This window comes from Taeniopygia guttata, chromosome 7 (assembly GCF_048771995.1).
Source record: "Taeniopygia guttata chromosome 7, bTaeGut7.mat, whole genome shotgun sequence".
NCBI lineage: Eukaryota > Metazoa > Chordata > Aves > Passeriformes > Estrildidae > Taeniopygia > Taeniopygia guttata.
In genome coordinates this window covers 12,768,107-12,792,405 of record NC_133032.1, presented here as the reverse complement: position 1 = coordinate 12,792,405, position 24,299 = coordinate 12,768,107, and the positions used below count along the sequence as shown (strand labels likewise).

The 24,299-nt window shown below is 37.3% G+C and overlaps 2 protein-coding genes across 23 annotated transcripts in view; one reads left to right on the top strand and one right to left on the bottom strand.

The window, feature by feature from the left end:
- The window catches only part of DPP4 (dipeptidyl peptidase 4), an 82,876-nt gene that overhangs the window by 28,962 nt on the left and 29,615 nt on the right, over positions 1-24,299 (top strand). For 2 of the 3 annotated variants that reach the window (XR_012056961.1, XR_012056960.1), the window contains exons 21-25: positions 225-279; positions 2,131-2,230; positions 3,741-3,805; positions 8,819-8,891; positions 9,135-9,208. Coding sequence is in view for 1 of the 3 variants with exons in the window: in XM_030278373.4 (XP_030134233.4) it covers positions 225-279; positions 2,131-2,230; positions 3,741-3,805; positions 8,819-8,891; positions 9,135-9,208; positions 10,053-10,151 (466 nt within the window). In the remaining 2 variants the exon portion in view is untranslated. Of the gene's footprint in view, positions 1-224; positions 280-2,130; positions 2,231-3,740; positions 3,806-8,818; positions 8,892-9,134; positions 9,209-10,052; positions 11,227-24,299 lie in introns of those variants that run through there. The other variant, XM_030278373.4, reaches the window with a different exon arrangement.
- Positions 13,188-24,299, bottom strand: part of SLC4A10 (solute carrier family 4 member 10) — a 184,200-nt gene continuing 173,088 nt past the window's right edge. For 9 of the 20 annotated variants that reach the window (XM_030278354.4, XM_072932136.1, XM_030278355.4 and 6 more), the window contains 3 exons: positions 21,696-21,763; positions 19,911-20,027; positions 13,188-15,459 (listed from right to left, as the gene is read on the bottom strand). In XM_030278354.4, coding sequence (XP_030134214.3) covers positions 15,393-15,459; positions 19,911-20,027; positions 21,696-21,763 — 252 coding nt within the window. In that variant the 3' untranslated portion in view covers positions 13,188-15,392. Of the gene's footprint in view, positions 15,460-16,393; positions 16,940-19,903; positions 20,028-21,695; positions 21,764-24,299 lie in introns of those variants that run through there. The other 11 variants (XM_072932145.1, XM_072932147.1, XM_072932144.1 and 8 more) reach the window with 3 other exon arrangements.

The window sequence follows — 24,299 nt, the reverse complement described above, 5'->3', positions numbered from 1 at the left end:
GGATTGAGGGGTTTCAGAGTGTCATATACGCAGATGTTTTTCTAAATTTTCTAAAGATGCATGCGCCTGAATTATCCTGTGTTCTCATGTGCAGTCACTATGATGAAGTGGTAAATGCTTGTTTGTACAATAGAAAGATGCCAACTTGATAGGAAATAGGCACATCTGTAGAATGGCAGATACTTGCATTTTATTAATTATTTAATTATTCTATTTGCTTTTAGAGAATTTTCTGAAATGAGCTTTGTTGATAAGGACAGAATAGCTATTTGGGGTTGGGTAAGTACTCAAATAATTTTTGGTGGGAATACTATTTAATTTAAGCAACTACTTGTTGTGCTGTCATGTGTGTGAGATCCTGCAGTGCTTCATGTGAGTCACCTCTGGGATCGCAGCACAATCCAGTACATGAACTGATGAAGTTCATCTTAGAAGTGTGTTTATACATTGCTTTTTTGCAATCATTCAGGAGCCTTTGTAAGAGAAATTAGGACTACTAGAGGGATTAAAAACCAATTTAAATGGATGCAGCCAAGTTCCTGTGTACAGTATGAACCTATGCTAAAAAGAAAAAAAATCCAAGTATGTATTCAACAGTATTCCTTCAGCTGGATGACTGATTTTAAAAAAGATGTGAAATTACATTCGAGCCAGCTGTGTGGGATGGTTATCATGGTATTTGCAACCATTTGCAAATGGCCAGATTTCTCTAACTTGATGCATCTTTAAAACCTGGCACAGTAGATGGGAATATTTAATAGTTTAATAGCATGAACATACCCCCTCAGCTACAAAGCTAAATGTGTATATAGTGTTAATGATTCCAGTGCTGATTTAAGTTGTTAACTGAAATTTGGGCACTGCAGGTGACAGGCACCAATGAATAAATTGCTTGATGAATATGGTGTCTTTAATAGCTTTTCTTCTGGGGGTAAACATCTCTGTTATATGAAGTTACATGTAACATTAACTGTAGTGAGACTTTTTTCTGCAGAAATTGATGATTTGATGCAATCCCATCTTAAGTCCTTATGACCCTCAGGATGAATAGCACAAGAACATTCCTCTTTTGAGCTATGTTGGGATTATGTATCATGGACACTGAACCTGTGGGAAAATAGATTTTCTTTATATCTTGAGGTTTTAGACTGTCAGCCGCTCATTGTCAGCCTGTCACTATGTACATGGATTTTGTTTGCCATAGATTTAGCAGTAATACCTTTACTGTGGCCAGGTTAGGCATTTATTCAGTGTTTAATTACTACCTGCATGTGTTACTTTGCTAATCTCATTGGAAGGACCTAGGAATTGAAGTTGGAGCAAACATTTAAGGACTTTTAAATAAGATGCAATTCCTTTTGCATGTAATCTGGTTTTAAGACAGGAATGAGATCCAAAAATAGCTCTTGTTTTTGAATGTGGGTGGGCACATTTTCCTAAATAACCCATTCAAACTCTTGCGAGGGCAGTCATTTGGGCGGCTGGTGACAGTGTTTAGGTATCTTGCTGCCTGGATGCTCAAGTGTGTCAGATATTTACTCATCTGTGTATCTGATTAGACTGTGAGTAAATTTTCTGTGTATAGCAAGGAGTGTGTTGTTGCACAGTTCCTCCCACAGGCTCAGCAGATCCTTCATTCCCCAGTCTTGCTCCTGACACTTTGGGGGAGAGTTAGGGAGCGAGTTACCATAGGCCTGCTCCAAGGGTGCTGGAAATTTTTGGATTCCCTGTTGCAACTACTCATCAGAGCACACTGTGGGCCAGAGCTCTGCTTCCACCCACTCCCCCAGCACGGGAAGGGACACAGCGGTTCAGCAGTGTCTTGTTTCCTGTCTTTTGCTGCTGCCTACAGTGCCACCAAGCACAGTCATCCTCAGCTGAGTCACAGTTCGGCAGCACTTGGGCCCTTTTCCCCCATCAAGTTCTCATTCATCAGTGCCACCGCAGCTGCCATGCGCTGTTTGATGCCTGTTTCCCCGACTGAGCAGGCTGGCTGAGATCTGACCCAAATTCAGAATGGAGTTCATTAATATGAAAAACGCTGAGCCTATAAATGCCTGATGAACTGTGTAGCAGATGGGCCCCATCCTTTCCCTTCCGACTAAAATAACAGCAATGTTTTCTTCTCAGTCTTATGGGGGATATGTGACCTCCATGGTGCTTGGCTCTGGAAGCGGCGTGTTCAAGTGTGGAATAGCGGTTGCCCCCGTGTCACGCTGGCAATATTATGGTATGTGAGGGCTTCCTCCTTACAAGGATTCCCATATGTCTTCCAGTGCACACGCTGCAAAGTGCAGAACTTCTGATTATCTACTAGATGCCACGTAAATGCCACTTGGTCTGTTTTTATGAGCTTGTGGCCACTGCATTTTGAAATTAAACCAATTCGCTAAATATTATTTCCCATTTTAAAAAGTCAGACCCATAACTTCAGGTAATCTCTTCAACCATTAATGAAGGCTACGTCATTGTAATATTAATAGTACTGCTGTAATGTGTCTGCATTTGCTTTGAAACCAGTATTGTGTGTCAGAAATCCATTGTAGTTAAAGTTTTGTGTCTTCAAAATGAAACTTCACTTATAAGAATGAACTGTGAGGATCAACTTTGAACTTGCATTGTAATTTACTCTCTAAGAGTACCAGAATAGGATTTGAATTGCCTTAGGTTGGTTGGTCAGGGGTTATTTTAGCATGTAAAATTTGGATTTCATAAATCTAGTTCATCTTGAGAATAGCTTGATGTGAGAAAAACCTGATCAAGTGGACAAGTCTCTGCATGCTTCAAGCCTTCAGAGCATAAGGTTTCAAGTGGTTGCATGAGGATAGAAATGTGCTAGTTATAGGGGCCCTCCTCCCAGACAAAAAAAATTATGTAGTTTTAAATAGGTGCTAGTGCAATCTGAACACATTTTAACATTTTCCTCATGTTTATTTGTCCAAAAACATTCAAGGGAAAGCTTTCCCTGGCAAACCTCTACTAAAGAAGGCATAATTTATCATTCTGCAACTAGCACAGAGGCTGTATAATAGCTAATTCAGCAGATCAGACCATACTGCCAGGCAGCAGTAGTCTGCTGGGGACAGCAATATCTTCATAATATTTTGGATGTGAATATTACAGTATGACAGGAAATATTTTTTTGATGATCAAGATCTCTAAAATACCACTTTTACCTAGTCAAATGAAGGGTTATGGAGGCATACATATTCAGCATAAAAAAACCTCTAGTGCAACAACTCTAATGTCAAATGGACATTAGAATATGGCAGCAGAGAATTAATTTGTATGGCTTAAAAAAAAGCTGCAAATCTGCAAAAGGTAAAATGGCAAAAAAATATGTGGAAAATGATTTTTTTTTCACCCAAGCTGAATCCTAAGATACTACTATATTTTTATAGTATAGATTTTTGGTAGTAAACATTTAGATAAAATAAATAGGATTTTTTTTCAGATGCTAGTTATTTACTGCAACATCTTCAGTCATGTTTTTAGGATTACTGAAAGAATAACAATAAGGAAACACTGACACAAAGTACTATATTAATATTCAGCATTCAGGTGTCCATGGCAACAAGAAGATTAACTATTCTGAATAACGATGGTTACCTACACCCCTCATTGTAGAAAACCTCATTTTCAGTATGCATTGTTACTGCTTGTATTGATGGGTAAAATTGATGGTGGACAGGCTGAAAATTAAGTAGCAGATTCTAATTTTGGGATTTCTTTAATTTCAGATTCAATATACACAGAGCGATACATGGGCCTTCCTACAGAAAATGATAATCTGAAGAACTATAATGTAAGAAAGAAATCACTTTATTTAATTTTTTTGTCTGTTGTTTCATTTCTAAACTGGTATATTGTTCTTTAAACAGTTTAGTTCTTTCCCTGTGGGGAGAAATAAGTTTGTTTCTTCTTTCCTGCTAGAACTGTTGCATTGTGCTGTTAGAGGCTGTCGTCTCGTGTGTTTGGATTTGCACAAGGCAGCTTCTTCTTGGTGAATGGTGTTGGGTTTCTGTTGTTTGTTTGATATGTTGGTGTTTTGGGTTTTTTTTTTTACATGAACTTCCATTTGACTGTTTTGCAGACTGTAAAACAAGCTGTAAAAACTTCTAATCACCAAGAAACAAATTTGTTTTAAAATTTATATGTTCATGAGAAAAGTATGCTCTTAAACATTTTTCACAAAAACAAATGTACTCCCATTCTTCCTGAAATGTAATTTTTTTTTAAAAGGGTATTGTGTGAACTTCCCTGCTTTAGGAATCTGCAGGTTTTTTCCAGGGAAAGCAAAATTTCCTCAATACTAGAATACTTTGACAGGTAGGCTAATCTGTCTGTACTGTGATCATATCAAATTGCAGACCAACTGAGATCCAGCAGTGTCAGGACTGAAATGTTGGCACAATCTCCATAAACAGAGGGTGTCCAAAGTTTGTTCTAAAATGACCAGTGTTTGCACAGGAGTGAGGGAATTTGCATTTGTCCTTCTGAAAGCAGATTGCATGTAGCTTGTTCATCCTTGTTACAGCATGATTATTAATTGACTTGTTCTTCCATGTGCCAGATGATTTTTGCTGCCTCAAGGGCTTTTTGAAGTCACAGGTAGCTGGGCATAGGGCAAAGTAATAGAACGTTCTGTTAGGTTTTGTTAAACTTCAGGCCAAAATGAAAGTACAGAAGCTATGGGAGAACTGTGAGGAATCTGAGGGGTACTTTGTGGCCTGGTTACTGGAATGTTTCACAGAAAACTGTTTTACAGTCCAGCCATGGTGATACTGGAACCAAACACTGGTGTTAGAGGAGGAGATAGAGCATTCTCTGTGTTTGGGTTAGTAAGCAGGGTAGAAGACAGTGCTGTTGTGTGCATTAAAAAAGTGTCATGGGTAGAAAAAAAGGGTGGGAGTTGCACTGATTTAAAAGTATGATAAAACATACAAATACACACATATATGTACTGAAACGTGTGGTTTGACATTTATTTACAGTACTCTAGTGTTGTCAGCTGCTGTATGAGATGTTCTGGTCAAGACTGGGGACAAATGTAGTGACTGCTGGACAACTTGGTACTGTGTCTGTGTCTCCCTCTGTAACCACTGAGCTATTGAGCCCAGCAGGAACTGACCAGCAGCCTGCAGCGCCTGCCTGCCTTTTTCCAAATGTGTTTCTTTAAGGCTTGGGAACAGTAGGAGGTCTGCGAGGTAGCAGTGTAAATACAAGTCACTGTCGCTGTGCAGAACGAACGTTAACGCTCTGGGTGCACAAAGTCACTCACCAGCTTCACGGCACAGATGGCAACAGAGGACTGTTTAATCCTTTCAAGCCAGGAGTCGGATTTTCTTGGCATGGTATCCATTGCTGGCAATGGCCACGTTGAAACTGCCAGTACCAAAGAGCTAAAGGTTTCAAATGTGTTACTCAGAGGACTAATTGGGGAGAATGGTGGCTAGATGGAGGAGGAGTAATTGCCTAGATCAGATTGTCACACTTCGCTGCTGCTCCTAGAGAAAGGAAAATGCAACTTAAATCCTTGTATGTTGTAAAAAGCTCCAAATAGCACAGTGCTCGGACTTTACTTTTAACCTGGAGGGTGGGGTAGCTTGAGAAGTGAGTTTGTTATTTTTCATGTAGCCTCAGTGACAGTGTTGTGCGATTTTGTTATTGCTGAAGAGCCTTACTGACTTCAGCCCAGGATGCTGCTGGCTTACAGCCCCTTTGATCCGTGTCCCTGTCCCAATAGCCAGCCTCCTGGCCCCTTAACACTGACAAGAGCTGTTTGCTGAAATGAATGTTTTTTGAGGTGAATGCAGAATCTGTACTGAAAGCTAGTACATACAGCTGAAGCTGTTAAAGCTTGCACTGCTAACTCTGTGCTGTCAGGTTTGTGTGCTGCATCATATATTCTCTATCCTGCTGCATTTCTGTAAAGCTGGCATGAAAAGTGAAAAGTTTCATAAACTGTAGTATGCACCCTGATTTAAAAGACATGAGATGGTGTACACACCTCTTTAGAGAAGATGAGCACTGCTAGGCACATTCCTGACATGCAAAGTATTATTAATGACTGAATATATAGACTAAAGAAACTAGTTGTGGTAAGAGGGATACATCCTGCCTTTTTCTTACTGTGACATTAGGTTTTACTTTATTGAAGGCAGAGAATCTGAGATGTTAAATACTGTTTGTCAGGAATCAAGTCTGAGGGAGGACTCACATTCCTAAGTGGGCTAATTAGGTATGTTCAGTGTCTTTTAAGGTAGTTGTAAACTATTAAAAATTAGAGCTTTGTAAAAGAGAGGAGCAAACATGGGTGGTGCTCCTAATACAATCCTAGGCTGAACGGCAGAGAATCTGGCGGCCTGGAATAAACATCCTGATGCAAAAGAGCTGAGACTGAATCAGGGCAGAGCTCCGGAGGTCAGACGCAGTAGCCATGTAAAGCATACCGAAAAGACTGTTCAACTTGTGAGAACATTATTTTGCAGTTCACTCTGAATTTGATATGCTTTTGGCAAGTGTTTGAAACAGTCATAGATTTGGCAATCTTTTTCTAGCAGATTTGAAATGTTCAGTCCTTAAGAACTGCTGCATCATTAGGTTATGCAAAACAGGGTACAATTTTGTAAATATGCCATCTTGTACTGATTTGACATTTGTTCTATTATCTGAGAATATGCTAAAGGGAGAGAGACCTTCAATTTCAGCCAAACCTTAACTTGTTTGTGGAGTGCTGATAAAATGTTGACTGCTGTGTGATCTTTAGAAAAGCCAGTTACACTCAGCAGGGCCTAATTCTAAGTATTGTGCACGTTACCTTTTCAGAGCCTTTGTCCCAGCAGCGTAACTGTAAAACAGAAGTGGGAAATAAAGTTGTGGTTTTTTGCTGTCCAGTTAAGGTTTGTTCAGCTGCTGTTGCTTTGTTGTCTGACTGTGCCTACTTAAGAGTGCTCCCCATCCTGCAACCTTCTTTAAGAACACAAAGGTCCTGTGTCCTTAAAGCATGTTTTAGGGAAGGGACTCTTTATGTTGACTGTGAGTACAGCAAGTAAAGTATAAAAAAGCAGAGAAAGTATCTCATATGCTTCTTCTTTCTGAACTATTTTTACAAATAACTTTATTTTATTTAATGCCTGAGGAGGAAAAATAGTGACATCCTCTTTCTAAAATGGCTTTTGCCAAGTCAAGTTCTCAGAAGTGTAGCTTAAATAAGGCTTCCACTCACAGAAGGTTTACTTAAAACAGCATTGCTTTTCTGGAAGAAAGTGTAGCAAGGTGATCTATCAATTTTCCCTCTGCACATGTGGAAAATTATTTACTCAAAGGATACTGGTTGGTTTAGGGGTTTTCTTCTTTTGTTTTTGTTCGGGTTTTTTTTGGTTTTGTTTTTTTTTTTTCTTTAATCTCACTGGGCCATTTCTTTCTCATTTGTTCTTTTGGTCAGCTGGTTTGCCAGTGCTCCTCAGTGCATCAAAGTGCTCTCTCCATGTTTTAGCTACATGTTCTTACTCCATGATACCAAATAATCAAAATGGAAAGTGTCATGCTTCGACTGTTGGTGGATTTCCATATACTGGATTTCTGGTGCTCTCTAGCCTTTGACTATCAAAAGGGGGCAACTGCAATGTTACAGAGTGGAGGGTGGGGGTTTTTTTTGCCCTCTCTGCTGAACTTGGTTTTTAGATTTCGTTGAATACATACACAGAAGTCATTTCATGTATGAAAGGATTCTGAAACACTATTCTGCCATGAAAAAAGGAATTTTAATATTTGTACTTGGTTTAAAGATTTGTGAGCGTACAAGAGACATAAGGACATCAGAACACTTCTGTGTCTTTGCAGTGTAATGTATTTGACTTTTTGGGGTACTAAATGCAAATCCTTGCGCAAGGATACAGCCTTAGCACTAAGCTGGGAAGAAAAAAAGCAAATCACTAAATTCTTCTGTTCATAATTTTTAGTATTTTTTTTCTTGCCAGATTAACTGGTTGTCTTATTAAGCCTAAAATGTCTTGTCCCTTTTGTTCTCGTTGTCTCGTACGAGAACCATCGTACTCCCTTTCCTTGCCCAAATTAAAAATCTTACCTGCAATCCTTACTGTCTTCATTCTTTAATCACAGTAGCAAGTCAGAATGTTCTAGGGAATATGTTTTAAATTTCTTGATTAATCATAGTCACTGATTATTTAATCTTTTCCTTACTGTACGTGTTTCCATTCCCAAAATGTAGCTTGACTTCTATTTAGAGATTTGGTCTAGTGATTTTTGCTCAGGTATTTCTCCTTCATATTTGGAGAGCACGTTTTTCTAAACTTTTTGTTACCCAATTTTACTGGAGACTGAGGCAGTATTGGCTCTGGTGCCTTACCTGCAGGTGAACCTCGTGGGGAAGATAACGTGCATAGCCTCTACAAGATCTAGTCCTTGCTCTCACAGGAAGCACTGTTGCCATGGAAACATTTTTTTTAAACTTGTCTGCAGTCAAACAGGAAACCTATGGCACACGGTGCTGCAGGCTACCACCGTGCTGGCCATGGACTGAATGTGCACCTCACTGCAGAGCTCCCCGTCTGCAGCTGCCGTTCCTTGGCAGCCACAGCCTTGGTGACACTTGGGTGTGGGGTGGTTGGGCAGGGCACCCAGCCCCTGGATGTGTGACCGTGTCCCATGGAAGCTCAGAGGGGGGTAAGCAGGGCTGTGCTTGGTTTGAGCTGAAGGACCCCAGACAGTGTCAACATGAATCAAATTCAGTTGGTAGCAAGTCATACCCTAATAAATAGCACCTTTTTTCTTTTTTTTTTCCCTTTAATTTCAGAGTTCAACAGTAATGGCCAGAGCTCAGAAATTCAAGGAAGTTGAGTATCTCCTTATTCATGGAACAGCAGATGGTGAGTTGCAGTTAATTAGACATTTTAGTATTACAGACAGGTTCACAATTCTACTACTGACAAAACAAAAGCATGAAGGGGCAAGGCTGTTACATTTGCATCAATAAAATAATACCAATTTTTGCAACTAATCTGTGTTTCAGTCAGCAGTGCTGGGGAGTCTAGTATGTACATTGATTTGATTTTCCCCCAGAGTATTACAGAAGCAGTTTTTGTTTACCTTCTTCCTCTTCCACTTTTCAGATAATGTTCACTTTCAGCAAGCAGCACAGATTTCCAAAGCTCTTGTTGATGCTGAAGTGGATTTTCAGGCAATGGTATGGTTCTTTTTTGTTTATCATTATACAAATGAGAATAATAACATAAGCTCCCTGTGGTAAGATATAAATTCATTGCCTTTTTAAATGAAAGTTCATATAGTTGCATTGCATGTTCAGTAACTGAAACGTGAACATAAAGCACGTATTTTATTTCTGCACTAGAAAAACTGTAAAGCCATACCATCTCATACTCGATCCTTTTTACCTAATCTTTCATTTTCTTAAATTTTTTGTGTTCTCGGACAAGCAGCCAGTCCCAACCTTTGCATATACCCAAGTGCAATGAATAGTGTCTTACAGATAGGATAAAAGGAAAGGCTGGCTTTGACAAAATCCCAGATAACCTGTCCATCGTGTCTGGTGTTCACTGTACTTGTAAGACAAGCAGTTATTTGCTACTTCTTATGTTGTGCATGGAAGTTCTCAGACTAAGGTGCAAGCTCTTCCTTTCTTACATTCTCTCAGACCCTGGGGAGCAGTGCTAGAAAGGATGATGTATAGAAGGAGGCCAAGCACATGGTTTTCCTTCAGCCAAACTCAAAGGACATACAGAGAGAGAGGTCAGGGACCCCTCATAACTGAACAGCTGAATCTGCCCTCCATGTGGACAAGCCACATGTTGTTTTTACACCTTCAGCATAAAAACAGAGCATGTCCCACATGCAAAGAAGGTGCTTGTGTCATAGCAGCTTCCTACCCCATCATGTCTTTGCCTTCATGCTGAAAGCCTCATGCTAGGATCATTTTAAATTGCTGCACAGGTTTTTATGTCTGTCATGTTTGATTTATATCATTTAGATGTAGCTGCAACTAACACTATCTGTATTTCTCTTTCACACAGTGGTACACTGACAAAGACCATTCCATCTCCGGTCAAGCACATAAGCATATTTATACCCATATGAGTCACTTCATAAAGCAGTGTTTCTCACTGCACTAGCACCAGCATTTTGCCTGTTTGTGATGGTACTTCTCCAGAAAGCTCTCATGATAATGTACTCTGAGCCAGTATAAATCAAGATGATATAAGAGTCAGCTCTTGGGATACCGGTGTACACAATGAAATACTAATCTTTATAATGATTCCTGTTGCCAAGCAACTATTGCATTTTTATTGATTGTATTTAATCGGGTCTTAACATCACCAGAATGATGTTGGAGACTTCTAGGATGCATGTTACTTGCTTGAGTAATTACCTTTTGATATTTCAGTCTAAAAGAGAAGCAATTCAGTTTGTATATCAGAGAAATGAATGATAAAATGTCACATGGCAATTGGTTGCAGAATAAAAATATAATAATGTTTCCATCAAAGATGAAATGAACCCTGGGGAAATTTCTGTGAAAATAATGAAGAAATGTTTTTGCAGAAATTTGTAAAGCTTGATAATTATTATTTTAAAATGGGTATCAGGAATACTGCAATGTTAATATGTGCAGATTGAAATACTTTATACTGCAGTTCCTGAAGTGAGTGTGTTTTCTTTGCAATCCCTTGTATTACAGTTGTAGAACTCTTTCAAGTCAAGCACATAACAAACTTTCACCAAAGATTTTGAATGATACCTAATCAAACCAATGGCGCTGAATTTCTTTGTGTGCTATCATATCGTACTGTGATATTTTGCTTATTTTATAGCAAAAACGGGTGCTACATTGGGAATCTGCACTGCAAAATCTCCTCTGGGAACAAGAGCCCCATTGTTTTAATTTAGAAGTTGCTCATGTACTGGTGAATAGAAACTGGTTCTTACACTGAAACATAAAACATTACAATGCGAACCAGCAGTCACTTACAGAAAGGGCTGGACTGTCACTCTCCTGTGAAAAGGCTCTTTGGCAAAACTGCTTTCCCTTACAGCCTACCAATAAATATCTGCTTTCTTTACAGCATGCCAGGTAGGCTTCTCCATCTAATCTGAGGATTAGTTTTCTTAATTTCACATGGAAAAATGCAATCCACTTGTACTAAAAATTGTGCTGCTTTAAAATAATAAAGACATTAATTTATGAAAGTAGGTGTAGTTCATATCATTGAAAATGTTGCTTCAGAAAAAGAACACAAGATTTTTTTTTAAATCCCCATTAATTTTGAGGATGACTTACGGTGAAGCTTCTGATTTTATGTAATGGTATCATGTAATGGAGTGTGACATGATTATCTAACACTTAGCTTCTTGGTATTACATGCCAGCATCTGATTATGTCTGTATTGTGGGTTATTAGTGACATTAGGTGTGAATGTAAAAGTACTCATGCAGACAGATAAAGCATGGGGAGGAATGTTAAGGCACTTTGTGCAGCTTGTCCTTAAATGAGAAAGTCTCAAATAGAAAATCAGATTTTCTTTTAGCAAACTAACAATTCCTTGACTCACAAAATAAGATGGGCGGTTTTGTTCTGTTTGTTGGCATTTTTTTTGAAACGCACTGGAGCTGAGTTTTACAAATACCATCTTGGGTTCAAGGGAGTAGTGGCTCTAATGTAGACTGGCACCACTGTTAAAGTTCTACAGGATTACAGGCTGTCAGTTATCTCCAAGAGGTTTTATCATCACATCTCTCATTCTTTTGACTCAAGGCAAAGAAACCTGTATCAGTATATGGTAGATCCCAGCAATACAGACAGGTTATAAAAAAAAATTATCATTATGATATGGCTTATGTATGCAAGGATTTCTTTTATTGTTATCACTCATACTGACATAAAAAAAGTGTTTCTGTAAGCCAGAAAACTACTTTCACTAGGCTCTCATTAGATAAGTGCAAGAATTATTATAATCAAATAAACATTTTAAAAATTAAGTGAAACTAGAAATTATAGGGTCTAAGTCTTTCATTAAGATGCAATTCTTTACATCTGACCTATGTTACGATTCTAGCATCTCACTGGGAAACTATTCTGTACTCTCAATACATCATCCCCTTTTAACTGTCTTATCTGCAAGGCATTACATAATGCAATGCTAATTATCTTTGGAAAGCAACTTCTAAGATATGCTGCTAATAGATAAAGATACAACTTTTAAAACAAAAGAAAATTTCATTGCTATAGTAAGCGTCCTAATGAACATCAATTCAGCGTCTAATTTTTCACTCTGGTAGAACTCCCTCAGCTCCAAAAATAATGCAGGCAATAAGATGATAGAGCTGCCCCAGGGAACTGACAACTTTCTTGAACTGCATGAGCACAGGTAAATAACTTAAACTGAGGCCACAGAAAATATCTAGCTCGTTTCATTAATGTGCAAGGCTAGAAGTCAGTTGTGCCTGAATTACTGAAACATGCTAGTTGGTTGCACACCTACCAATTATGGGTTTTCTCTGTATTTTTTTCCTATGTGAAATGGATGTTTAAGTTTGTTGAACAATACACTTTGTGTAAAATCCTAACAGAAGCAGCAAAAGCCTGAGGTGTCACTGTTAGCATTCTTAGGCTAGGAGACTTCTAGGCTTTGGTTTAGTAATTGGTGAAAAAGCTCAAAAGGGATTTAGTAAGATGGAGTCAATATTATATGTAGTACTGTGATTCATGGCCTTGAAAAGTTTTTCAGTAGCAAAGATTTAGGGTTCTGAGAAGAGCAGAAGCATTTTAAAATGTATGACCTTACCTACTGATCTCTAAAAAGATCTGACTACTCCTGCTTTGTCCACATCATCTCTCTCAGGAGGAAGGGTGACCAACTCAGGAGTAGCAAATTGGAGCTCCATTCCCATTCTATCCCAGTGAGCTCTGAGCTATCCCTGGTGTCACACTTACTGTTAAGGTCAGACCAAGTGCATCACCACCAACTCCACCCAGGGAGCAGCACTCACAGCCTTGCATGTTTGAGTGAGATTCCACTTGAAAAGGGAGCCATGCTGGGCTCTACCACTCATTAATTTGTGAAGCCCATTCAGGTCCGGTAGCCATTTCAAATATCACATGGTATTGCAAACCGCTTCTGGGTTTCGCAGTATAAAAATAAAATTGAAAATTAGTTAGGATAAATATTTATTTTCACATAACATATCTTAATTGTGAAAAACACAATAGTCTATTCACATGTACACATAAACTTTTGTAATAAATTACATCCAAGAAGTTGAGTAATTTTGACCAGGAATATGAAATTAGAAGTAAATATAGCACTACATCTGCTTTACATTGTGTGTGATTTCAGAACGTTAAGATTAGCATTGGAAAAGCACTTAAATTCACGCAAAACCAGAGTGTTTTAAAATAAAACCACTCTGAAATACTGAACAGAAATACAGAATGCCATTGAATACACTGCTTTCTTAATATTCTAAGAGTTGGTCAAGTGAAGCTAATACATTTTGATTGTATACACTATCTGTAACAAAGTCAGCAACATGTTAAAACACCATCAGGCTGCTTTCAGGACAAACCAGTATTGAGCTTCTATACTAACCTTAAAACAACTGGAATCTTACAATTTATCATCAGGTACACAAAACGAAGCATTTAACCTTAATGCATCAGAATTTTTTTCCTAAATTTACATATACAAAACATTGAATTAGATGTGAATCCTTCTTCGCGTCCATTAGATTTTTTTTCTCCATAAAAATGCTTTTAATGGGCTTTGATAATGCTAAGGTAAATTTAGAACAGTGACCCTATTAAGTTTGCAGCAAAATGCAATTATTTATGGCTAAAGTATTAAAACATACACACTCACATACACAAAAACATTGGAATACTTTAAATGTGCTGAATGGGAAAACTTGTTCATGAGGTGTATAGAAAATTAGCATATTTGGGAAAGCTGGGGAGTGTTAGAGCCCTATGGATGAGTTCTTACAAAGATTGCAAGACTACAATTCTTATTTTTAGGATTCAAAGTTACAGCATAATACTGATAGTTTGCTTTCATTTTAATAATTTAAAAATTTATCTTAAAAAATTTAAAAATCAGTGAACTCGAAATAACACAATAGAACTTTAGCTCCACATCCCTATTCATTCAATACCTAATCTTGTAGTCTTTTACACAAAAGAACAGCTTGAAGGATTAGGCAATAACATCCATTACAAAAAATGTAATAGCCTTATAGCCACATTTTACTTTGCAATGTTGTTTTTATCTTTTAATCAATATGTACTTGATGGAATAATTAAGAGCTGTAACAAAACAACAGCATGATACCCATTTAAGTATTATACACAATCTCTGAAATGAAGAGCTTTACAATTGTTAGTGGAGAGAAGACAATATAAGTACCTCCCTTATGTGGCTGAACTTTAGGCAATAAAGAGGAAGATCATTGGGCAGATGATAAAACTGCGTGTGGGGTATAGTTTGTATCTACAAAATTTTCCCTATTATAAAATAATGGATTGATTCATGACAAAATGCATTTGTTTGGCCTACCATGGCAACATTCATACAATACAAGATAAGATCCTGGAATCACATTGCATTTTAAGAAAAACTGTACCCATGTTTCACATCAAAGGATGTGGTGGTGTTCTTTAGCTAAGGTGAGAAAATGTTTTAATATATAATTTTATATATATATATATTTATATATATATAGGACTATGATCCAGTTACATACAAATTTTAATATTAAATACACTGTATTAAATCAAGGAAAACTTCACAAATACAGAATCTGACCCTGCAATTCACATTGCAAAACTGAATCCATGACTTCAGATGGACAGATGAAGGAGGAAAGTATTATCCTTGTTAGTTTATTCACAGGGTCAGATCAGTTGTTATTTTATAAACTTCTTAATGTTTGCTCATCAGTTTGGGTATCCTGAAATCATTTACTAGTTAGGTGATTTAGAAAAAAAAAATTGGAACAGGGGTTTTCAAGTTCATCTTGAATCAAGATTATTAAGTATTTTCACACAGAAAAAGTAGCAAAATACAGTACAAACCTATTAACAGGAAAGTTGAATTTGAAAGAAAATTTGCTTCTTACATTTCTGATACAAGTACTGATAAATGGCCAAGATCAGCAACAAACACAAAGATTTTTTGCATTGGCTACTGCAGACATTTACATTGATACTAGACAAGGTAGACAAGGTGGAATGAGACAAGTATTGCACTACATTACCTGTGCTAGTTTGAGATGAAAGATAAAAGTTACAAGATAAATAATTTATATTTAGTGGTTGTGGCACTCTAATTCATTTGTAAAAAAATTACTTGAAGAGCAAGTCATAGACAAGTCTCCCGGTCAACACCTTTCCCTGAGTCAGCTTTCTTCTCTTTTCTGATTTCAGCACTAGGAAGCGAAAGGGGAAACAAAAGAAAATAGGGTTATGGTAGCACTATTACACACAAAACTATATAGATATATATATAAACCTGAAAACCAACATTGCACAGATACTTTATTTTTCATGCTTCATGGCACAAACTGGGAAAGCAAGTGAAAATTTCTGTGCTGAATGGTGTAGAAGACATCAGGCAGCATTTTAGTGACAAGGTAGGTAAAGAACTTAAGATGTACAGACAGCCAGCATGCATGCAAAGATAGCCACTCATTTTTTTCTTTTTTGGAAAATACAACTTAATTTACTAAAAAATGGTAATGGTACAGTTCTCAGACAATACCAGCACATTTTTAAATGGAACAAACAAAACGTCACAGTAAGTATTTCTTGTCTTTAAAATGTATTCTCTTGTTCAGCTGTACATTTAGGAGTGTTTCTGAACTAGATTAGTGCAAGCCAATATCCAACAAATATTTGGCATTCAGTCTTGATTGGGGAGAGCAGAAGTCTGGGGAGGATGGGGAGAGACAATATTCCCCATGTAGAGTGTAATATGTACTTCCTCATGTATACATTATAAGGAAATTTAAAAAAAAAAAAAAAAAAAAGCCTGAATGATCTGACACAAGCCATATCATTCAGAACACTAAACCAAAGCTCAATTTTGGATTCAGCTTTTTTTTTTTCCCCAGTTAAAACAATGTTGATTTGCCTACAGAAAGCAATATACGTGCAAAGCAGATGATTTTTTATGTGAGTGTCCTAATTTACAACAGCGTAAATAAATAAAATCATGTTCTTCCAATGAGTCTCAATCACAGTATGAAAATGTAAAGAGGCTTCCACAACACAGGCAAATCAAGCCTTCAACAAAGAGTGGCAGGGTATCTAAAAAAAACCAGATGGTTCTGAGAACAAACCTGCAGCAAGCACATAACCTACCAGGTTTCATGGGAATAATTCCTTAACTAGAATGAATGAGAAATAGGCTGAGTTACACAAGGCTTAAAGAAAGCAAGATCAATTCTCAAATTCTTAAGGCGATTCATGCACAATTCTACAATCATTTGACATTTTTCTTCACATAAAAATTGCTTTAAGGATACAATTCAGTTCAGCCAAAGCTTACTTCTATGCCTATGGCAGCTTCCAGAGGTGTTAATGGAAATAGCTAAAGAATACCAACTTCTGCCACTTCAAGTGCCAAACCTGTCACCTTCTGTAGAACAGTGATAGAATTGGGTACGTTACACTTTCTGCACACAAAGGGTATGCAAACAAATTCTGGGGGTGGGGGGTGAATTAAAAGTGCAGCAGTACAGCGGGCATGGAGTTACCTGTGCTTAGTAAAAGCAAACACTGAGGTGTTGTATGCCTTACAGTCTATAATATTTCCACGTTTTAGGTGCCTCTGTGATACCAGGAAAGTCTTCCTTCTATTTAGGATTCACATCTCTGGGCAGCTCCTGTAGATGTGGGGTTTAATGCCTTGAGAAATTTGAAAAAAAAAGGACAAGTCCAGTCTTTTTCCAGTAAAACATGTCACTGGTGTATCTGTAAAGGAGTTGGAGCTCTCTTCCTCCCTACCAAGGGAGTAGCCTAACATGCCTGAGCAGGAAGGTCTGGGATGTGAGATTTTCAGATCTTCAGGTTGAAAAGGGAACTCACTCATATCATCTGCAAAGTGACAGATGCCTCCTTTTCCAATATTTAAAAGACCTGCTAAGTCTATCTCCTGTCCATGGTCAGATCTGCATATGCTTTGAAATTGCTCTCTGAAGGGCTTAATACTACAAGCAAAGACAGAGGAATGTCTATTTACATGTACCAAAGAGGGCTGTGCTTCAGATAGGTGCACTGGTGTTCTGTTCTACCAAGAAAGGCTCAAAGGCAGACATTTAGGTCCCTGAGAATTTTAATAATAAAACAATGAAGGTTGGAAAATTGTGATGTTCAGGTGCCTGTATGGCTAGGCAGCTTGACTGAATCCTTGTAAGTCCTCTCTTTAGACAGGTAAAAACATTCAGGAACCTGGGATGTAAGAGCTCTCTCACATGATGCTACTTCACAGAATCAGGGCCAGGGCACATCTTGTGATAGAAACTATCCATGCATCACACTGGGAAGTCATTTGTATAAACCCTTCCTGTCTAAAGTCTCCTTTTGTAGATGATCTTAGTTTATAACTGGCCAAGTCAACTCCGTGTTTGATTACTACGAGTAACTTCCTGTTAATTGGTTTATGCCTTGCATAAAAGGCATTACATAAAATCATAGTATACTATCATAATTTAATTATCCCCATTTAATAATATTTTGAGATATAAGGAAGCAGAATTGACAGCAGAAAGGAAGTACTAAATGTTATGTAGTTGAACTTCACAAGGGATTAGTAAAATTTATTTCAAAATGAGATTTTTTTTTTTCCCCCTCTATGATAAGGTACCCTTCACTGTGGAAATTGTTAATCTAATACTGCTGATCTTTATCATTTGCAAAAATTATCTTTACAACTGCTACCATTCCAAGCTTTTTTTTCCCCTCACTAACTACCTAGGATTAAATGATACCATGTATCATTTAATGATACATGCATTATGTTCTATAATATTTTTGTAGTTCTATCCCTAATATGATTTAAGATTAAAGTTGCCCATGGCTTTGCTTATCAGAAAGGAAGTCTTTCAAGGTTAAAGCTCTTTGAGTCTGCTCCTCTCTCAGAATCTGAGACAAACTAGAGCACCTGAAAATGCAGGGTTTCAGAGTCTTTAAGGCTGTTTGTTTACAACAGGACACTCATGTCTAAAACCAGAAAAATCTTTTCTCCTGAGTCTTTGTTTTCAAGAGCAAAGATAGAAAAACAGATTGAAAAATAAAACCTTTAAGAAACCAGTTTCTATTTCACTGCAGTTTAAAGGGCAAATCTCTTATCTGAGCCACAATCTGTGTGGATGCTCTTTGTTCAGAGGGTCAAGTTTACACCGTCTATCATATCACCAAAGAAAGCAACATACACCAGGAAAATTACAGTTCCTGTGTACCCAGGGGCTGTGAATGTACCACGTCAGGTTCTTCTCTTTCTTCAGGCTTTCACAGCCTGGCAGCAGAGGCACTTGACATAAGAAAACTCTCCAGTACATCCTCCTCCCGTGCACACACGGATTTCAGTGACCTTTCAGGATCCTTTTCACTCCACGTATAGGGTGGAAGGCAAACGAGAACTATGCTATTTTGACTGTCAGTGAAATACCATCAAAATGACATTAGTGGGCTACTCCATGGGTATCTGAAGTAAAGGTTCCCTGGTCATCAACTTCTCAGTCTTGTTCATGCAGTTCAGGGAAAGGAACAACTCTGAAAGGCAGCATGCCATTTTGGGGTGACAAAATTAAAAAACGCTATCACTACAAGTGTTCTCTCACTGCAGCTGTTCACCTTGAAACAATGACTGGCTGTTTTAAACATGGGCTTTTGAAAAATATATTTAGAAATGGGCAGAATATAATTCTGTATTTTAAAAAAGATTACTAGGAATAAATTCAGTTTGACATTTGAATACACTACACTATTTAAATACACTATTTTAAATAACGAGTAAATTTCAAATTCTAATATTTGAGACTTTAGTGAAGATATTTTATATTCTTATTCAAAATTTCTTCTCATTCTGTCTCCCTGAAAACTACACAAAGTCAACTCATTTGGGCTCCAAGGTGACACCATTTTGAATCGGAAGACACAATCAAGGAAAAGGCTGGGGTCAGGGTCTTACCTTTGGGGAATCAGCTTCTAGAGTGATTAGGAAGGGGAGCTTATGACACAAGTGTGATACGAAACAATTAAATAGAAAATAATTACATTTTAAATTTATGGAAGCAGAGGGAAAAATTCACTTATAAAATCACATTGTACTTAAATTTAATATTTTCTTATTCCTGTTGCAACTCTGTAGCACAGATAAAATAACGTCTTCATTTTACTGGACTAAAATCTAAAATTATGTAATTGTTTTGAGTACAAGTGAAGTAGGCAGAAAAATGTAACGAAATGATGCAACCATAAAATTATTTTCAATCCAAATATTATTAGATTGCATTCAGAGTACTGGGTTCTTCATACAGCTATTTCCAGGGCAGTGAAGATCACTTCTTTTTCAAGAGGAAAGAACAAAAGCAAGCAGAACAAATGCAATATCCAGGTGGAGACTGGTGGTTCATTACACAAGCATCAGGCATGCTCAGCTTCATTTTCCACTGGAGCATAACGAAGTACCATGCAAATATTTGTGATTTATGTTTTAAAATAAGTAGTGAATTTGTGTTTTGAGCTCAGAATATTACGACTGGACATAAGAAATAAAACTGCAAAATGCTAAAAATCTTTCTGATCCCTAGCAGAATATTCTAATATTGGTTTGACACCAGTATATAAAGTATAATAAAGTTAAAAAAATTAAGACCTTTTAGAAGGAAAGCTTGACTCCTTATCTTTTGCATTCTCTGAGGATATCAACAATGTCTTCCACACAGCAGTTTTTGCCATTTCATCAGAAATGTTTATCACAGATGGGTCATCTCTAGAGAAGAATGAAAGTAAATAAATAATAAAACAATCAGCAATAAGCCTTGTTACTTATTAACTCAATAAAAGTCCTTGAAAACTGACAGTGATGACAATACTTCAGCATAAATTAAGAGATTATGTTAAACTTCAGAAGTCCTGAACAGCTAACTTAAATACTCTCTCAGAACATCTCAGTACTTTTAAAGTATTTTCTTCCTCCAACAGCAATTAATCACAGTAACATCAATAAAATTTATTGTGTTGCTCCCAACTAATAAACAAGAGAAAAATAAAGAGGTGTGAAATTAAATATTGCCCAAGACCTCACAGCATGATAGTGGCATCACTGGATTAAACATGATCCCAAAAGGTCCTGCTTATGCTCTGAAACTCCACCTACTTTTAAAACTATTTTAGAAATAATCAAAAGCCTTAACAAAATAAAATATTTAAGAGAGCTTAAATATTTTTAAATATTTAATTTAACAGCTAATAAAAATGTCACAATAAAACAAACTAATCAGTAGGCTTAAGTAGCACTTTGTAGCCATTATGCTCTTTGATTTACCTGGACTGCTCCACACATGTATTTATACACTTAATAAAGTCTTAAATGTTTTAAGGGTTTGCCTGTACATTATTCCTGATTTCATGTTGACATATAGTTGGCATTCAGTAAGCCCTCAGTAAACTTGCTGTTGTGTGTTTTGGGAACCACTTTAATCCCCATTATCTTGACTTGTTTTTAACTGCAACTCTTACAGCACAGAGAGTCAGGTATTATCCAGGCAACTCTACTAAGGTCAACACACAAAGGAGATCGATAGAGATCACACTGCAAGATAAATTAAGCTACATATTGCTAATATAAATCACAAGAAGGTATGGACAAAACAAGCAAAGAACCAGACCATTAGTTGTGTGATGAGTCAAAAGAAGTAGGCTGGGATTTTTCAGAGACACAGTCACAAATCTCCTGATTTGCATTAGGAGACATTACAGTAACTTTGTATTAAAATGTTAGAGAGAAGGCCACTCTAAGATGATGAACTCACATTCATGTAGAAGTTACCGTCACCAGACATTTCAAATCATTTATTAAGTATTTCTTTCTGAAAACTTCAAATTATATTTATTCTTTATGGGCTGGCAACATGAATTATTACTATCTATAACATAGATGTTCATGCTTTTTTAGTTGTGTCAGTCCTGCATTATGCTTTTTCTACCTGGGACAGCTCTTGATTCACTTATTATCTTACATAACAGGATTTAATCAGAATGTTTTAGAATGTAATACTTTAAGAACCTAGTTTTTTCTGCAATGTTTTTAAAACCTTTCCTGGATCCCTGCTTGCATCAGGTTGAAGGGTTTGAGCTGCTCTACATCTTCCTTTTGCACTGTGCATGTCAGAAGCCAGAGCTCATTGAGAACAGCCTGATCCTGCAGTCCTGTCCAATGGAAAACTTCTAACTAGTGTGTCTTTTTCCTAGGGAATGTGAGCTTGTGTGGAAATAATATAAAAGGGCGCATCTTGTTAAATGCTGCAGTGAGTGCTTCAGTTCACCTATCCATACCAAAAAAATCCTCATGATATTTAGTAAGCATTATGAATAAATACTGTGGCATGTTTATTTTATTTAACTGCAACTCACCTAAAAGAGGAAAGGTATATTTTACCTGTAATGTCCTTCTAGTGGTAACTGAACAGTGCCTTCCTCTTCCATTGCTAACATACTTTGTTCTTCCTAGAAAAAAGGAATTTAGACATGAGACAGGATATGAAATAGTGAAAAGTGAAATTTGTGTACTTGAATCATCTTTCCATTTTCTTTAATCTTAAGTATTTATTCAAAGTTCTTAAAGTAAGATACTTTTCAACTTTTACTTAAATAGTTGACTTAAAACCTTCTATTTTAAAAGATGTATCTTCACTTAATGTTATTTTCCAGTGCCAAATAGAGCACTGTTTTGTAACAATAAAGAGGAGAATTATTAACAGCGAGTGAACAACTGTCTGATGGATTTTAAATAACACTGATAACAGGATATATGCATTGATGTTTACATGTGAAAATTAGGGAAGATTATTTAAGTTTACACACACAGTTTTAATACTGATAATACTGATTTTAGTACTGATTTTTCAGTGAAAGGTAATGAAACAAGAGACCCAAAATTAGTTTTCACTTGAAGGGAATTGAGAGATAAATCTACCAAAAACCTTATGTAAAGTGATTACAAATTTAGCAAATCTGCCTTAACGGGAGGGGAGGAGGATGGAGCAGCTCTCAAACGCCGTGTCCTGCCTGCAAGAGCAACGGGAAACAACCTCCAGAAGAGGATTCCCATGTCCACACCCCGGTCAGGATAACCACAGCTCGGAGGTTAAGGAGTCTTGGCAGGAGTGTGACCATCAAATCTTGCTCTAAATTGTTGCAGTGTGCGTGAGCCCAACAGACACCTGGAGACCTCCACAGCTTTCTTCCCTTTGTAAGAGTTTCCCTTTGTAACAGAGCCTGTCCGAAAGCATGGGTTGGCTGAAAAGAGACTTTCATTTTCTGGCAGATCGCCAAAGCCCCACATGCATCACAAACACTGATTATTGTATTAGCCAGTAGAGTTTTCCAAAATAGTAGAATTTCAGTTTTCTCTGCTCAGAAATTTGTTTCTTCAATGCTTTATTTCAAAAGCCACAATATTTTTTTTCTTTAAATGTTAAAGTTCTTTGTTCATTCTTGTCTCAGAAAGACTTAATTGATTAACATCAAAGTGGCTTCCAAAGGAGGTCTGTGAGGAGAAGGCACGTATAATATCCACTATAAATGTACAAAGCCCTGGAAAAAACATGGCCTAAAAATATAAAAACAACTTAAGTGATGAAATTAGGATCCAATCAAGTTAGTTTCAGATCCTGTCAACTACATTTCTGAATATTCTTGTGGGTAGAATACTTCTATTTTTAAAAGCTGTGTGATAGCAACGCTCCAATTAATTCCTTAGGCTACATGTCAGAAGTTTTTTATTACTAGTTAATTTTGTCATTTCCAGGCTTCACAGCTTCATAAGTTTCTGACAGTTGAACAGTTTTAATAATAGCTCTAAATATTTAGAAATGCCAAAATATGTAAAAATAACCTCTCAAAATAGACAGTGAATGAAATAAAGTAACACCAGTAGATTTTCCCAGTTTTGTTTTCTGATGCCATCCTATCAAGCAAGGGAAGAAAAGTGACATATAACCAAAACAGAAGTATAACAAGGAATTCTTTCCAATAACCAGACCCACAAGAAGAGAGCTACCTTGGTTACTTCTGGTTACTCTGAATTGTGATGACAACAGACACTGTGATGGAACATTTCTCTGGTCTGCTTTGATTCAAGGGAGAAAACAATGATTCACATATTTTAATTTCAGCCTGGTAGTTTTACAGGCACATACTAAATAGTAAATAATCATCTTGATGTTTCTTATAAGTAAAATCTTTTCCCCAAAATATATTCCGTTACGTTATGTTGAATGTGTCAAGGAAATCAAAGTTAAGAGTTTGCCAGGTTACAGATGAGGCAGGGAGTTGTCAAAGGTCACAGAAGAATCAATCCTAAAGGCAGAGTAATCTACTTTGTGTAGTTACCCATTCATATTATTAGCTCATGTCCTGTTTCTGCAAATAAAGCTACTAATGGCAATCCTTAACACACACATTTCGCTGATCCCAGATCACTCTCAGGGCATTCTTAAGGATAATTTTCAAGTAGATAAGGAATTATATGTGAAAAACATATTCTTTGAAATAAGTTGAGGAGTCCCCATCTGAAGCAGCCAACTGGGTGGTAATGCCACAGGATGCAAGTCTGAGCATTTGGTTAACAGGGTCAGCAGCATCACTGACCTTTTCATTACAAAGTGAATTGTTCCTGCAATAGCACAAGGACAGCTCTGGCCCAGAGTGTAACTGGGACACTGCACAGGTCATGACATTGCTGAGCAGAAAGGGCACAGAGTGGTGCCTTGTGCCCTGTGTAAGGTTCAGAGGCAGCTGGGACATCCACAGGCCTTAAATTCTGCACTTCTTTCCTCAGCATCTCCTGCAGGGATGAGACCCAGCCCAGTGCAGCATCCAGTGCCCCAGGGCTAGGATCTGAGGGCTTTCTTACAGGCATAGGTTCATCTCTGCACACCACCTGAGTGGGTCTCAGAAGCAATCCCCAGGAGTACTGTGGATAATATTTTATATGACAGTATGACAGCCCAAGCATCTACATCCCCACCTAAGCCTATCA